General features: G+C 37.4%; 1 protein-coding gene across 1 annotated transcript; it reads right to left on the reverse strand.

Moving 5' to 3' along the window:
• Positions 1-381: 381 nt before the first annotated feature.
• On the reverse strand, positions 382-11,506 carry LOC309709448 (phospholipid-transporting ATPase ID-like; the record flags this gene model as incomplete). The annotated part of the gene is made up of 24 exons (XM_082538067.1): positions 382-396; positions 916-1,161; positions 1,281-1,364; positions 1,560-1,783; positions 1,907-2,090; positions 2,358-2,508; positions 3,324-3,429; positions 3,713-3,824; positions 4,570-4,734; positions 4,845-4,960; positions 5,089-5,277; positions 5,477-5,642; positions 5,768-5,811; positions 5,904-6,112; positions 6,234-6,427; positions 6,578-6,666; positions 7,139-7,297; positions 9,983-10,065; positions 10,151-10,221; positions 10,319-10,391; positions 10,502-10,563; positions 10,664-10,722; positions 11,111-11,238; positions 11,322-11,506. The coding sequence occupies 24 exons, from the start codon at positions 11,504-11,506 to the stop codon at positions 382-384; spliced, it is 3,114 nt and encodes a 1,037-aa protein (XP_082394193.1).
• Positions 11,507-14,611: the final 3,105 nt, after the last annotated feature.

A 14,611-nucleotide genomic window follows, 5' to 3' on the forward strand; every position in this document is an offset into this window, starting at 1 on the left:
GTGCTGCTTCACTTCTTGTCTACGACCATGTCCAGCGATTTTGCTGGACATTAGACCACAAAACAATGCGCATTTTATATTTCTCATTGTTTTTTCCATACTTTAGTTACTGTGTCGAAGTTTGGGGGAATACATATGAGAATACTATAAAACCTATGAACTTATTACAGAAGAAAGTGATACGGATGATTCATAACGTTAAATATAGAGAACATACAAATACATTATTTATAAAGTCAAAATTATTAAAATTAGGAGATTTAGTGAAACTACGGACACTATTAATTATGTTTAAGGCTAAAAGTAATATTTTGCCTTCTAAGTTACAAAGAGTATTTTTAACGTGTTCGGGGGGAGAAGACAGCAGAAGGAAATTTTATTTTAAGCATCGGCTAGCTAGGACAGCACAAAGATTAATGAGTCCAACGGTTAGGGGTATACAACTGTGGAAGTCTCTTCATTAAAATTTAAAGAGTTGTATAAATTTACATTGTTTTAAAAAGTGCTACATGTCTAAAACAATAACTCAATATGAAGAATGTGAATGAAATTGGAGTTAATTGAATAAGGATCCATTATTTTTTGTTTCATTTATTTTATTTACTTATCTTTTCTCCTTGTTACTATGTGGAGTGGTATATTCTGATTTTAAATTGTTGTTTGGTTTGAGTTAGGACTGGAAATAAGTGTTAATGTTAGTTTGTTCCTTGACTTTTGGTGACCACTTGCAATATAAGTTGGACTGTAGATAGGGGGCAGGGTTTAATAAGAATAAATTCTTCTGCCTGCTCCTTTTCACACGTGGTTGCAGTGCTTTACTGACAGAAAGTGTAGTTGGTTTGTTTGAAAGAACTAACTGTGGAAAATGTTGACCAAGTGTGAAATAAATAAATAAATGAAATGAAATGTTCTCACCTGTGTGTGCACCACAATAAGCAGACAGGTCTGTAGCAGGAAAGCAAAAGATGGATGGCTCACAATGTCTTTTCCATCATCTCTGACTGCATCATTCATGGAAGCCCATGGGATAAAGAAGATGATTAAGGAGCAATAGCAGCCATGAATCAGATAGCTCACAAAAGCTTTCTTATTGAAGTATTGGTTCTTCTGGCCTGGAGCGTAGAGCTGAGGATGGTATAAACTCCAACGGTCATTTACATCCTGCACAAAACAAGTTTTAGTGAAAGAGATGAGAAAGCTCAGTGGACACAGAGACCTGAGTATGAGATCTGGTTTATGTAAGTCAACCAAAAACTGATAGTTAATTGTAATCTACATACCTGGTCAAACAGACACATGCCAAGGACTGGAAGAGCTGTGTAAACCATATTGTAGAAGGTGATGAACCAGTCCTCATAAACAGTCTGTGAACAACCACAATGAACATTTAAGTACAACATAAAGAAAAGGTGAATGTGAATCAAGTTATTTGTTTCATTTGTCCTGCATCATTTGAAACTTTTTTGCATTTCTCTCATTGAGATTGATAAACACTTTATGTCCCATTACAAAAGCTACTTAAATTACATTATAGTATAGTTACAATACATATATCTCACCTGTGCAGAAAAACCACAAAAGAAGGCGTACCAGAATTGGACAAGCGTAAAAGTGAAGTTCTTGTAAAAGAAATATCCAAGGAACTTGCACATGCGGATGTAGGACCAGCGGCCATGCACCAGCAGGAGGCGCTGAAGGTAACGGAACTGGGCAAAGGAATAGTCGCTGGACAGCACTGCCTGCATGCCTTCCTGCCCACTGATACCTACACCAATATGAGCAACTGGCAGGCAGAAAAGGAAGCAAATAAAATACACAATAAAATACACAATATCAGCTACATATTTCCCAGCTGGATAGTTGTAATGAAAATACAGCTCTGTATATTGGTGACTTCACAGGTTACCCTTTATCATGCTGACATCATTGGCTCCATCCCCAATAGCAAGAGTGACAGCCTGCTTGTATTTCTTGACCAGCTGAACCACTTGGGCCTTCTGCAAAGGAGTGACCCTGCAGCAAATCACTGTCTGACACATGCATGCTGTCCTCAGCAGCTCCAACCTCAAGTTCTTCTCCAGTGCAAAAGCCTGATGATGAAGGAAAGAATTGATGGAGTTAGGTCATCTGTCAAGATTCTGTAGTGCAACCTTAAAACCTCAAGAGAATTCCATTCATTTCTACATTCATCTCTAAGTTTAAAAAATATAAGAGAATCAGGCTTTAAAAAAACAATATGTACTTTCTGATCACACAGTGTGACCTCTACTGTTGAAGCTACATAAACAAAATAAACTAAACTAAACAGGTCAACTTGCAGAGGTTTTTCAGTGGTTGCTGAAAACAAGCCTTCTTACCAGACTGTGCCCATTTATTATTAGTCCATAATCTCCATCCACCTTCTCATCCTGCACAGTCTCTGTCTTTTTAAGCCAAAACAGGCCTTCTCGAGATTTAATCACAGTTGGCTCCTCTGCTGCTTCAGGACACATTTTTCTTCGTGCATTCCTGAAAATATGACAGAGAACATGACCTGATTTGTTATTTGTTATTATTTTGGGTTCGCTTTATCACCTATTCAGGTTGTAAATCGTGTTGTTAAAAAGTAACTAAGTAATTAATTACTTTTGAAAATAAGTAATCAGTAAAGTAACAGGATTACTTTTTTGGGGAAGTAATCAGTAATTAGTTACTGATTACCTTTTTGAAGTAACTTGACCAACACTGCTGGCTAATAAAGGGGACACTGAGGCATTCCTCTGCCAACTGAGATAAGTTAGTTTTCCAACATGTTCTGCATCTGCTCCAAGGCATGCTAGATTTAGACATCCTAAGATGTCTGAATCAGGTCAACTGGCTTGTTTTGATGCGACTGAGAAGTGGCTCCACTCTCTATCCCTCCTCATGCTATCTCTAAGGTAATGCGTAAAAAATGACATGTCCGGCTAATACAGCGGTAGTCAAATACCACTTAGGAAGACATTAGCTTGTGAGGTTACAGGTTACAATTAATCATACAAATGCTTGGGAACATTAAAATGTCAGATTAATGATTTTTATAGATTTTTTTCTTGTGATAGAATTAGCTTATGGCTATGATAAACTGGCTAGTTTAATATTAGTTTTTCATTTACAGTAGGTTTTTCATTCAGTTGTGGTAGAATTAGCTTGAGATAGCAAGTTATGAAATCTGGCAGCAACAGTTGTTAATTTGTCTTATATGTTTATTGAAGTTCATAGTGACAAATTATCTCACTGATTCATACGCTGAAACAGCTTCCGATTGGCAGAATACAATCATCATCTGGTTTTAACTGACTCACTGTAGCTCCTCTTTGACACCTTCAGCAGTGTTGGCTGAGACAACAAAGACGTCCTTCATCTCCTCTCTTAGCATGTTACAGGAATAGCCAATGTTCTCTGCTGTCTCTGTTGAAGAAAAAAAAAAGAATAATTCTCAATCACCTAGGTGCTAGAAATCTTTAAAGTCAATCTTGCAGCAAACCAAAGCTGGAACGACTCTCAGAGCATTTGTCGATATGTATATTAGATCTATGACTTGAAACCATGGAAACCCATCAACCAAAACTGTTGATGCTCTGAGATTGTGTGTAGATTAATGAGAGCAGGAACATAAGAATGTATTATACATCATAATGCAGTCTTTATCCACTTTGAAATGTATAGTTTAAAAAGAAAAAGTTCCACCGACCTTGCTTATCTCCAGTTAACACCCATATTTTGATGTCCGCTTTAGCCAGTTGCTCAATGGTCTCTGGCACACCGTCTTGCAACTTGTCCTCTACAGCTGTCGCTCCCAACAGCTAAAGCCACACATGCAGCTATGATTTAAACTGATGTTAAATAAAGCAAAGCAATGAAGCCATCCTATACCTCTATCACAAATTATGCTGGTTTCACTGTAACATTAGTGTACAATATAAACCAGGGGTGTCAAATATAAAGGCCTGGGTGCCAGAACTGGCCTGGCATAGACTCTAACCTGACCTGCTGGACAGCTTTGGAAAATGTAAAGAATGGAATTAATTTTGGACTTTCACTTGTATTTTCATAGGTTTTTGCAGCTTTTCCTACTGATAAAGACCTCCCCCATGGCCATATGCATACTACACCAAGTAAATTAATTAATAGGTAAACAATTAAATGTTAGAACAATTCCTCTGAATTAACAAAACCTTTCTATTTTATAATTACAGGACAGTCTGGTTAATGAACTTTTCTGTAACTTTACATATTTACTTCTTACAATTTAAGCCCAAAGAGTCATGCTGATAAATTCTTTCATTTAATACAGAAGCATTTCTCATCATATTAGAAAATCTGAGACGCACTGTTGAAATTGCACTTCGTTTTCTTATTGGAAGATATCTCAGGGATTAAATGTGTAGTAAAACACTGACAGAGGACAATCTGAATTTCACATGAAATTAGGCTATATTGTGGGCCATAATGTAAAATGAGTTTCATATCCCCGGTATAAAGTATAACTACCAATAGATAATCAAGCAGCAAATTCGTATTGACAAAGTTTTCAGCACATGTACTAACCATCATATCTTTCTCTATCTCTTCATAAAGTTCATCAAGTTTTTCTTCACATCCCTCCATGGCAACACTGGCCTCATGGTGGCGCTGTTTCCAATCTATCATGTAGTCCTCATTTAAGTCTTTGTAGGCCAGAGCAAGTGTACGGAGGCCATCACCTGCATACTCCTGTTTTTGTTTTGATAATTGAAAGAAGTCAAATGTTAAATTACATTAATTATATTAAAATTTCATTGACTTTAGCTTCAAGCTACTTTTATATGCTTTGGATCACTCACATTGAGGTGGTTAGTGGTTACTTCCATCAGTTTGTTACAGGAGGGGTGCAGTCTTTCAAAGATCATGGTGTCTGCACCTTTGCAGTATAGAGTCAGCTTCCCCTCTGGGCTGCGCACTGGAAGTGACAGGGAAAGTTAGAAAGTTTGACGTAATGCATGCAGAAATGAGAAATGTATTCTGAATATATGAAGTGTGGTCACTGAAGATAACGACACAAAAAAACCTATCACTACTTCCTCTCACCTATCACTGACATTCTCTTCCTCATATTATTAAAGTCCAGAATGGCCAGAAGTTCATAGATGACTTGTTTGCCCATCTCTACTACTGTGATGGTTTCTGGTGTGCGTGATAGGAACACAAATCCAAAGTTTCTTGCAGCAGTCACCAGAGCGCCTTCATCAGGTGACTGAGCCTGATAATTGAGCTCTCCTACCAGGTAAAACAGAGATGACAATTTAATTGGCATATAAGGGTAAAAATTTGAACATTTGCATGGTGGAGCACATTTCCATGTACCTGTATGTCTTTTATTGCACTGAATTTGGAGTTTTTAGATAGACTCCAAGAATATTTCGAAATTCTCCTGAAATGTAAATGAAATGAAGATGTCTTTTAGGGGACCCCTCACCCTCTTTCTTTTCCTCAGGCATAACAGTGTGACACAGGGATAACAAGCGGAAGAACTCCTGAGTCTCAGGGTTTCCACTTCTCACCATCTCCACCAGACTGTGGTCATGAAAGCTGAACTTTGGATCAGCCAGATTGTTCCAGGAGAAGTCCACTCTCTCTGTCCTCTGCAAGAAAAGCCAAAACAACAAAGTTGGATCAATACTTTCTTTAAATAATCATGCATTTTCCTCTCACCTCTGTAATTTAAACAAAGTTCACAAACAATGCAATGGATGTATTTTCCTCTCACCTCTGTAATTTCCACTCTTTGTCCAGAGAAATCACAGAGGTCCCCTGAATATATGATAAATGTACTGTAAAATCAGTTGTTCACCCAATGTGTTTCCATTTGCCTCACTAATTTTTACACAAGCAAAGCTGCTCACCGTAAGCTTTTCCATTAATGGAGCACTTGTTGAAAGTCATGATGTTCTGTGTCAGAGTGCCAGTCTTGTCACTGAAGATGTATTTAATCTGGCCTAGCTCCTCATTGAGTGTGGTGGTTCTTGCCTGAGCTGGAGTATCATTCTTAGGATAGTACATCTTCCTGTCCCAGTCTATTAAGAAGCTGTTTCCCAGACGAATGAACTCCACGCTAACAATGTAGCACAAATTGGTAAAATTTCAAAATGTGATAGATATTAGCACAAGTCTCAAGTGTTCAAACCAACTTTGGTTGTTTTTTGGTTTAATCATTTTTCTGTGCTGAAACTTACCTGACATAAAGTGAACTGGGTATCACTGTGTTAAGGACAATGACATAAGACCAGAAGATGAGGAATGATGAGAGAGGAGCATCAATGCCCGGTTCACGAGGAAGAAACATAGTGAACACAGAGCCCTCATTTGTTTCCCAGATTGCATTGCCAATGGTCAAAATGGAGCACATAGATGCCAGGAAACCAAAGATCTGATGGAATGAAAACATCAGACTTCTTGATTATTCAAACAATATTACTCTTGTCACTCAGGTGAAAAACAAATCACTGTCTTTAAGTTCTATATCTATAAGCTGAGACTTTGTGTGACTTTCTTTGTATTTGTGCTTGTGTAAACTCACACATAACACCAGGATATTCGTCAGGTGATCAATGCTTGTCCGTTTGAATATTGACTTCCCGCTGTTCTGCATCAGTTTAGTGTCAGGACCTGGAAAGGATTATTAGTGTCAGATTTTCTTCTGCACACCTTCGCTGCATCTCCTTCCTGCTCTAGTCTCTTATGTACAACTTCAAACATTATTATCAGAGTAAACAATAAAAACTAGACCAAAAAAAATCACTCAAGTTGTACACAGATTCAATGTGATGTTGAGACACTGACAGTGATGCAGATACAGTTTTCAGTATGTTTCCAGACTGGTTAGCCTTAGAAGGAGAATGGCCTAAATGAAACACCACAAATATGTCATTACTGTGATATTGTTGTTTTAAGAACTTCACACTCTAGAATCTGTGGCAGATTATCTTCTGTATACCTTTGCAGATGTAACCACATCCCCTTCCTGCTCTAGTCTCTTATGTACAACTTCATACATCAGTATCAGAGTAAACAATAAAGGCTAGACCAAAAAAACATCACTCAAACTGCAAATTGTACACAGTTGCAGTGCACAGAGTACCTCCAAAGATGACCAGACCGAAGCACCACTCAGTGTTCCTGAGAGTACAGCCTCTGAGCAGCACTTTGTCGTTGTCCAAGGCATATCTTTCTCCGTTCAAAGTCAGAGTCCCTTTGAACTTGTCTAGACGGTTATTGGGAGGTTCACATCGCACTTCACCTGAGAAACAGAAATCAGTGTCAGCAAATAATTCTAAACAGTTCACAGGATAGTTAGAGGACAGCTCGAAGCAGTCTGTGTAGTCTCCTCCGACCTCTGGTATCAACAAGGGATTTTCGCCTACAGAACGGCTGCTCACTGGATATCTTCTGTGGACCATTCTCTGGAAACCTTACAGATGTGGGTTAATCCCAGCAGGTCATCATTTTCTGAAATACTCAGACTAGCCAATCTGGCGCCAACAACAATGGAACATTCCAAATTCTTTAAATCAACTTTCTGGCACATTTTATACTCAGTTTGAATTCAAACAGGTCACTTTAATAATGTCCACATGCCAAAATGAAGTAGATTGCTGTCATCTGATTGACTGGTTAGATGTCTGTATTAATTAGCAGGTGAACAGATGGACCTAACAAAGCAAACAAATAAACAATTAAATAAAACCCAAGATCCCATTGTTACATTAGTAGAAAAAGTCGTGCATGAGGAAATACAATCACTCAGTACAAACTTAAACAGTTCAAAGGTGAAATACTGCTCTATTGATTGATTGATTGATTGTTAATTTATTTCAAACATGTAAACAATATACAGGTACATTTAGTAAAGAAAATAAGAGAGAAAAAAATACTATACAAAAGTCAATACATTTCAATATTGCTACCGTTCTGATTCATTTACGTGTTGAAAGGGAGTGGGAAGAAGAACACACTTATTTAATCCCACCCCTTTGCCATAAATTATCAGTTAATATTTAGTCAGCTTCCTTACTGATATAATCTATAATAAAAATAGTGAACAGATTGCTGATATAATATATACTATAATATGACATGATTTTTTTTAAATAGAGACATTCACTTAATTTCAATATTTTCCCTTTCTTTATAGTTCGAGAAGATCATATTTTTATAACTCTTTTTGAACTGTTTTATGTTTGGACATTGCTTTAATTCCATATTCACACTGTTCCACAGTTTCACTCAATGAACAGAAACACAAAAGCTTTATCTTGTAGTACGTACCTTCCCTGTTTTGAAGTTACAAAAACCCCTTAAATTATAACTTCCTTCTTTCAAAAAAAAACATACTCTGAATATTACCTGGCAGTTCTTTTTTTTTTTTTTTGCTTTGAATAGAATTTGTGCTGTTTTGAATTTCACTAGATCGGCAATTTTCAATATTTCAGACTGCAAAAATAGTGAGTTTGTATGTTCCCTATAACCTGCATTGTGGATGATTTGAATTGCTTTTTTTTTGTTTTTGAAGAGTAAAAAGTGAATGTAATGTGGTTTTATAGTTGTTGCCCCAGACCTCTGCACAATAGCTTAAGTATGGTGAAACCAGTGAACAGTAGAGAATATGAAGTGATGTTCTGTCTAACACCTGCTTTGCCTTGTTTAGTACGGCAATGCTTTGTGATACTTTGGAATGAATATATCTTACGTGAGCTCTCCAGTTAAGTTTTTCATCTATTATTACCCCCAGAAATTTATTTTCACTGACTCTTTCAATATCAGCACCATTTATTTGAATCTTAGCATTTGTATCTAAACTACTATTTCCAAATAACATCAGTTTAGATTTATTCAAATTTAACGATAATTTGTTTTTATCAAGCCAGAACTTCACTTTACTTATTTCATTAGTCATATCCTCCAATAAATTCTGCAGATCATCACCAGAGCAAAAAATGTTTGTATCATCAGCAAAGAGAACCATTTTTAATACTTTGGACACTTTACAGATGTCGTTAATGTACAAGTTGAAGAATTTTGGACCCAAAACTGACCCTTGGGGTACACCACAAGCAATGTCCATACATAAGGAGCAACCACCATTTAATTTCACAAACTGCTTCCTGTCACCTAAATAACTCCGGACCCAATCTAAAACTACCCCTCAGACACAATAACGTTCCAGTTTTCTTATTAATATATCATCATCTATTGTGTCAAATGCCTTTGTCAAGTCTATGAATAACCCAGCCACATATGGCTTTTTGTCTATGGAATTTGTGATGTATTCTATTGAATCTAATAGTGCCGATGATGTTGATCTGCTTGATCTGAATCCGTACTGACTCTCAGTGAATCGTTTATGTTTATCTATACATTTTCCCAGTCGGTTGTTAAACAGTTTTTCAAGAATGAGAATTGAGGTAGTAAAGAGACAGGCCTGTAGTTTGTGAAATGGTGTTTGTTTCCAGATTTGTATAGAGGTATAACTTTTGCTATTTTCATTCTGTCTGGAAATTGACCAGTTTGAAATGATAAATTACAGATGTATGTAAACGGTTTTATAATAGCCTCAATTACTCCTTTAACCACTATCATATCGATATCATTACAATCCAAAGATTTCTGATTTTACATTTGTTGACAATCTCAAAAACTTAATTTCATCAACGGCTGTGAGAAACATAGAATATGGATTTCTGTCTATCAGTGTATCCGGTTTTTCTTGTGCTTTCCCCGGATCTATCCTAACAGAATTATTTTTTTGCATTTATGCATTTATTCATTATTTATTTTGGTACTTGCATTAATTCTTAACTCAGCCAAGGCCTATCAACCTAAAAAAAATCTTTGTTAGTTTTGGTCCCCTCTGACATTTCCCAATGACAGAACCAGGTTTCACTTTTGAAAATCAGACTGTGTGTTGTTTCATTGAGATTCTCACCATTAAAGGCAGCGAGTGCCTCAATGTTGTCTCCCAGCTCTCCAGTTACAGTCAGAGCCTGTTTCACCTTCAGATTGGTTTCTCTGGGGGAGACCAAGGAAAATCCAAGACAGTGTCAGACATTAGTTGTCAACCTAGCATACAAACACCACAGTACAGCACACTTACCCATCTAGTTCAGCTGTTTCCACATAAACTAAATTAAGGGGCTCACTGCTAGACAGCAACAGAAGGTCTGCCTAAGAAATAAAAGCACTGAGTTTAGTTTGGAACTTACTTTTGAAATGAATTTCTTTCACTTGCTTCAAATCTTTACTATAGCCTCCCCAAACTTACTGTGACAAACTCATTATTCTCCAGTTTGACTATGTTCCCGACCTGAACATTCATCCATTTTTCATTTTTGAGTCTGTCAGGGAAGGGAACAAAGGCATACAACACAGAAATGAATCCAAAACAGCATAATTCTTCATACAAAAGGTATTCTTTTCTTTTTCATTTGGGTTTCCAAAGACTTACTGGCCATCCATGAGGACGTCCACCTTCCGGTTATTGACTTTTCTGTCACATTTGTGTCTGTTCTGCTCAGTTGACACAAGAAAAAGATACTGTTTGCTTCCAAATCTGATATTAGTTTCTTATTTTTGGTTTTCTCTTTTGTTATTACCGATTTCAACTTACTATGTCATCAATGGCATCTTTGACTGCTGTTATAGAAAGCACTACTATTAAGGCGAAACCTGTAGTAATCCATGAGAGAGAGGAGATTTGTGGGATCAACTGTCAACACACACACACACACAAAGATTAACACACTCTTTCAGTGCATAGATAATATCTTTTCTTCTTCTTCTGCCTAGCAGTTCATATCCCCCGATGCAGGGTCTGCTGTTTTTCATGCTTTCCTCCACTTCTTCCTATCCAGGGCATCTTTTGGTGTAACATTCGCAGCCTTCATATTGTCTTTGATTCGGTCCATCCAGCGTTTTTTTGGTCTTCTTCGTGGCCTAATTGCTGGGCTGTCTTTGCGATGGAGTTCTTATTGCTACGGGCAACATGGCTGTACCATCGGAGCCTCGCCTCTCGCATCTTGTCTGTGATCGGTGTCACTCCCCATCATTTCCTAACGTCTTTGTTCCTCGCTCGGTCTAGTCGTGTGAGACCCAGAGGCCATGTCAGCATCTTCATCTCCATGGTGTGAAGGGCTTGTTTGTGCTTGGTCGTAGCTGGCCAGCACTCTGACCCATAGAGTGCCACTGGGCGCACGATCGACTTATAAACTTTCACCTTAAGATAGATTGGCATTCTCTTGTTGCACAAGACTTATCTGACCTGGCACCACTTCATCCACGCTGTGTTGACACAGAGTCTGGCGTCTGGTAGAGTTTCGCAGTCCGAAGTGACAAGGGACCCAAGGTACTTGAATTGGGCAACTTTAGTCAGCAGCTCGCCGTTGATAGTGATGGTACTGTTGGTCTGGGGGCCGCGTTCAAAGTACTCAGTCTTCTTGATGTTCAGGCACATGCCGTTTTCAGAGAGCCAATCTTTCCATGCTTGTGTTCAGGTTTGCAGGGCTAGGCAGTTTTTTGTTTCTGATAGACATACATCATCTGCATACAGTAGGCTCCATGGATGTGGTGATTGCAGACCAGCTGTCGCGGTGTCCATACAGAGGGTGAACAGCATAGATAATATCTTTTAAGATTCTTAAAAGTGAAAAACTTAACAGTTGCTTCATTTTATTTATGTATGTCATGTATGTTCACGCTTAATAACATTTGGAAAAAGCATTTTAAAAAAAATCGATTTATAAAAAAGCAAAAGAAAGTGCAAGTCCTTTCACATTTTAAGTCAAATGAAGTTTGAAAAAGGTATGGTTGAATATAGAGAATGAACTCTGAATGCGGTTTTTGCATTGACATAACTATCTGCAGCATAAAATAACTATTTTTAAGCATGCAATTATTCTGACAAGAATGGCAACATGTCTACCTGAAGGATGACCAGGAAGAGGAAGTAGGCATTAGCGAGCCTCTTGAACTGCTCAAAAAGATTAAGTGGCAGGAAGGTGAAGATGTTGTATTTGGAGGTCTTGATGGCATTGTTCTGAAGTTAAAGAAATCGACAGAGGAAAGTTACATGACTGATGTCAGTTTAACAAAAATCACTGTGATTTAATATTTAAATGTTTGTAGTAAAGTTTTTTAATGTTTAATTTATATTTGGCAGACATACTAACAAAAAATCTTAAGATTTCTAGGATTGCACTATTAATTTCCTAAAATTTCCTATTTACTCAAAAATGGTCTTTGTGACACTTGACTTTCATTGTGACAGAGTAATCAAATCCAAACAAGCAAAGCATTGAGCTGAGGGTGTGTCCAAAGCTTCTCTTGTCATCTGCTGAATAGGCATGATAACATTTGTCTATATACTTACAGCATAGCGGAAAGATAGGTTGAAAGTGCTGTCATTAGCCCGCAAGCATCTCTCCTTCTCTGTGAGAGAGTAAAGCAGTCAGAGCAGGAGAGAGTTTATGCTACTGTATGTTACAGCAGTACTGAGGAAAGAAACTCAAATTAAATTTATGGAAACATTTCAGAGCTGTTAGTCCAGCAGCATTTTGAAATGTTCACTGCTTGCCACAAAAATAAATAAATAAAACTAAAACTGAGACAGCCATACAGTAACTGAACAATGCAGTAAACTAGAGCAAAGTTTACGTGCATCTAATCTCACCTTCCTTATTTCCGTGTCCACACAAATGGCAAAAGTATGACAGCACAGTTCCCATCTTTAACTCATGTTCTCCATGTTTTATAACCTGGAAAAACACACATTTCAGTCCTAATTAGTGAGTCATTTCTTTATTGGTATTATATGTCGATATAATAATAGAGTGCATTTATATAGCGCTTTTCGAGACCCTCAAAGCACTTTATATTTCCACTATTCACTCACTCTCACTGTTGGAGGCAAACCACAGTTGTAGCCACAGCTGCCCTGGGGCAAACTCACAGAAGCAAGGCTGCCATATCACGCCATTGGCCCCTCTGGCCATCACCAGGAGGTGAAGTGTCTTGCCAAGGACACAACAACCAAGACAGACAGAGCTGGGGATCGAACCGGCAACCTTCCGGTTACAAGATGAGCTTCCCAAGCCCCTGAACCACGGTCACCCAATGGATATAAAAACCAAAAGGGGAAACTGTGGCAAAAGCGAGAGGGAACCAGTTGCTATAATATTTAAGGATTAATAGTGAAAAGGTGGAGCTGTTTAAGATGTACAGCACAGCTCGTAAATTGGATATGAGGGAAAGACAGATGCAAAACATCCCAAAAATAATAAATCTGAGGTTTCACAACACTCAAAATATCTCTCCATCAATCTATAGATAGATAGCCATCAGTCACATACTTGTCAAAATTTCCACTCCTCCCCATTTTATCAGTTCTCCAAAGCTATAAAGATATAGTGCAACTCCCTTTCAACTCTTTGTACTATAGTTAAATTTAAGAGGTAACAATCCCTAACTACACAGATAGAGATAAAGATTCATCCTTGACCATTTGACTTGTTGAGTAATCAGCCCATAATAATATGCAGGTATTGTATTTTTCAGGAATTGTTGTGGATAAATGTTTTTCAGTGAGACATAAAAAATATGAATTGATCACAGGGCAATACCTAATTGTGCTACCTAATTTGTTAAGAAGAAAAAACAAATTTATCCATGAGCCATGAAAAAATCAAGAAGCCCTCTTTTGGCAGGTTTCATTTGATCCTTCTTCTTCCACTTGCAAAAATATTAAATAGGTCTGAATTACTGTAAACCTAAAGTGATTTAAATGGTTCTTGATAAGAACTAATAAAATGCAGCATTTTCTAATAGTTTTTTAAAGTCTGAAAGCGAATGAAAATCAACCACATACCTCAAACAAAAATATGATTTCTTTTGTCTTCTGGGTCCTGCTTGCAAGCAGACACAGGTGCTTGAATTTTAAGATTTCAACCCTCCTTTTACTTCCGTCTTTGAAAAAATAAATCCAGGTTTTTGTCTCTTCAGTGCATGGAAGGCCAGTTTAATCCTAAAAAGAGAAAGGAGGATCAACTGAGTCTTCTAGCAGGATAAAAGTCAACAGGAACAACAGGTGAGATGTTGTAGTTGCACCTACAGTAGAAGTTTTGGGCACATGAAACTAACTGCTAAGAGGTTATGTAAACCGTTCAGTGTTCGTTGGACTTGAGCAGGTGCAGGACGGGAAAGGCACTAAAACAATAGTAAAGCCGAAGTGCTCCAGCCAATCAGAGGGAATCTTATCACATGAAGGTATATAAAATCTATACGGTACATAGGTATATATATATATATATATATATATATATATATATATATATATATATATATATATATATATATATATATATATATATACATATATATACATATATATATATATATATACATATGTTGGAAGTCTTGTTGTCTTCCAAAAAATGTTGCCAGTGGTGTGGAGAAGATCCCACATGCTTGCCCTGCCCAATGTCCAGTGTCTACCCACACATTTTGGTGGATTCCCAGACCAGCCTCTCTCAAAGCGGATATGACTAGTAAACTGAGAACCATT

This window comes from Aulonocara stuartgranti, assembly GCF_965226115.1.
Source record: "Aulonocara stuartgranti genome assembly, chromosome: 7".
NCBI classification, from domain to species: Eukaryota; Metazoa; Chordata; class Actinopteri; order Cichliformes; family Cichlidae; genus Aulonocara; species Aulonocara stuartgranti.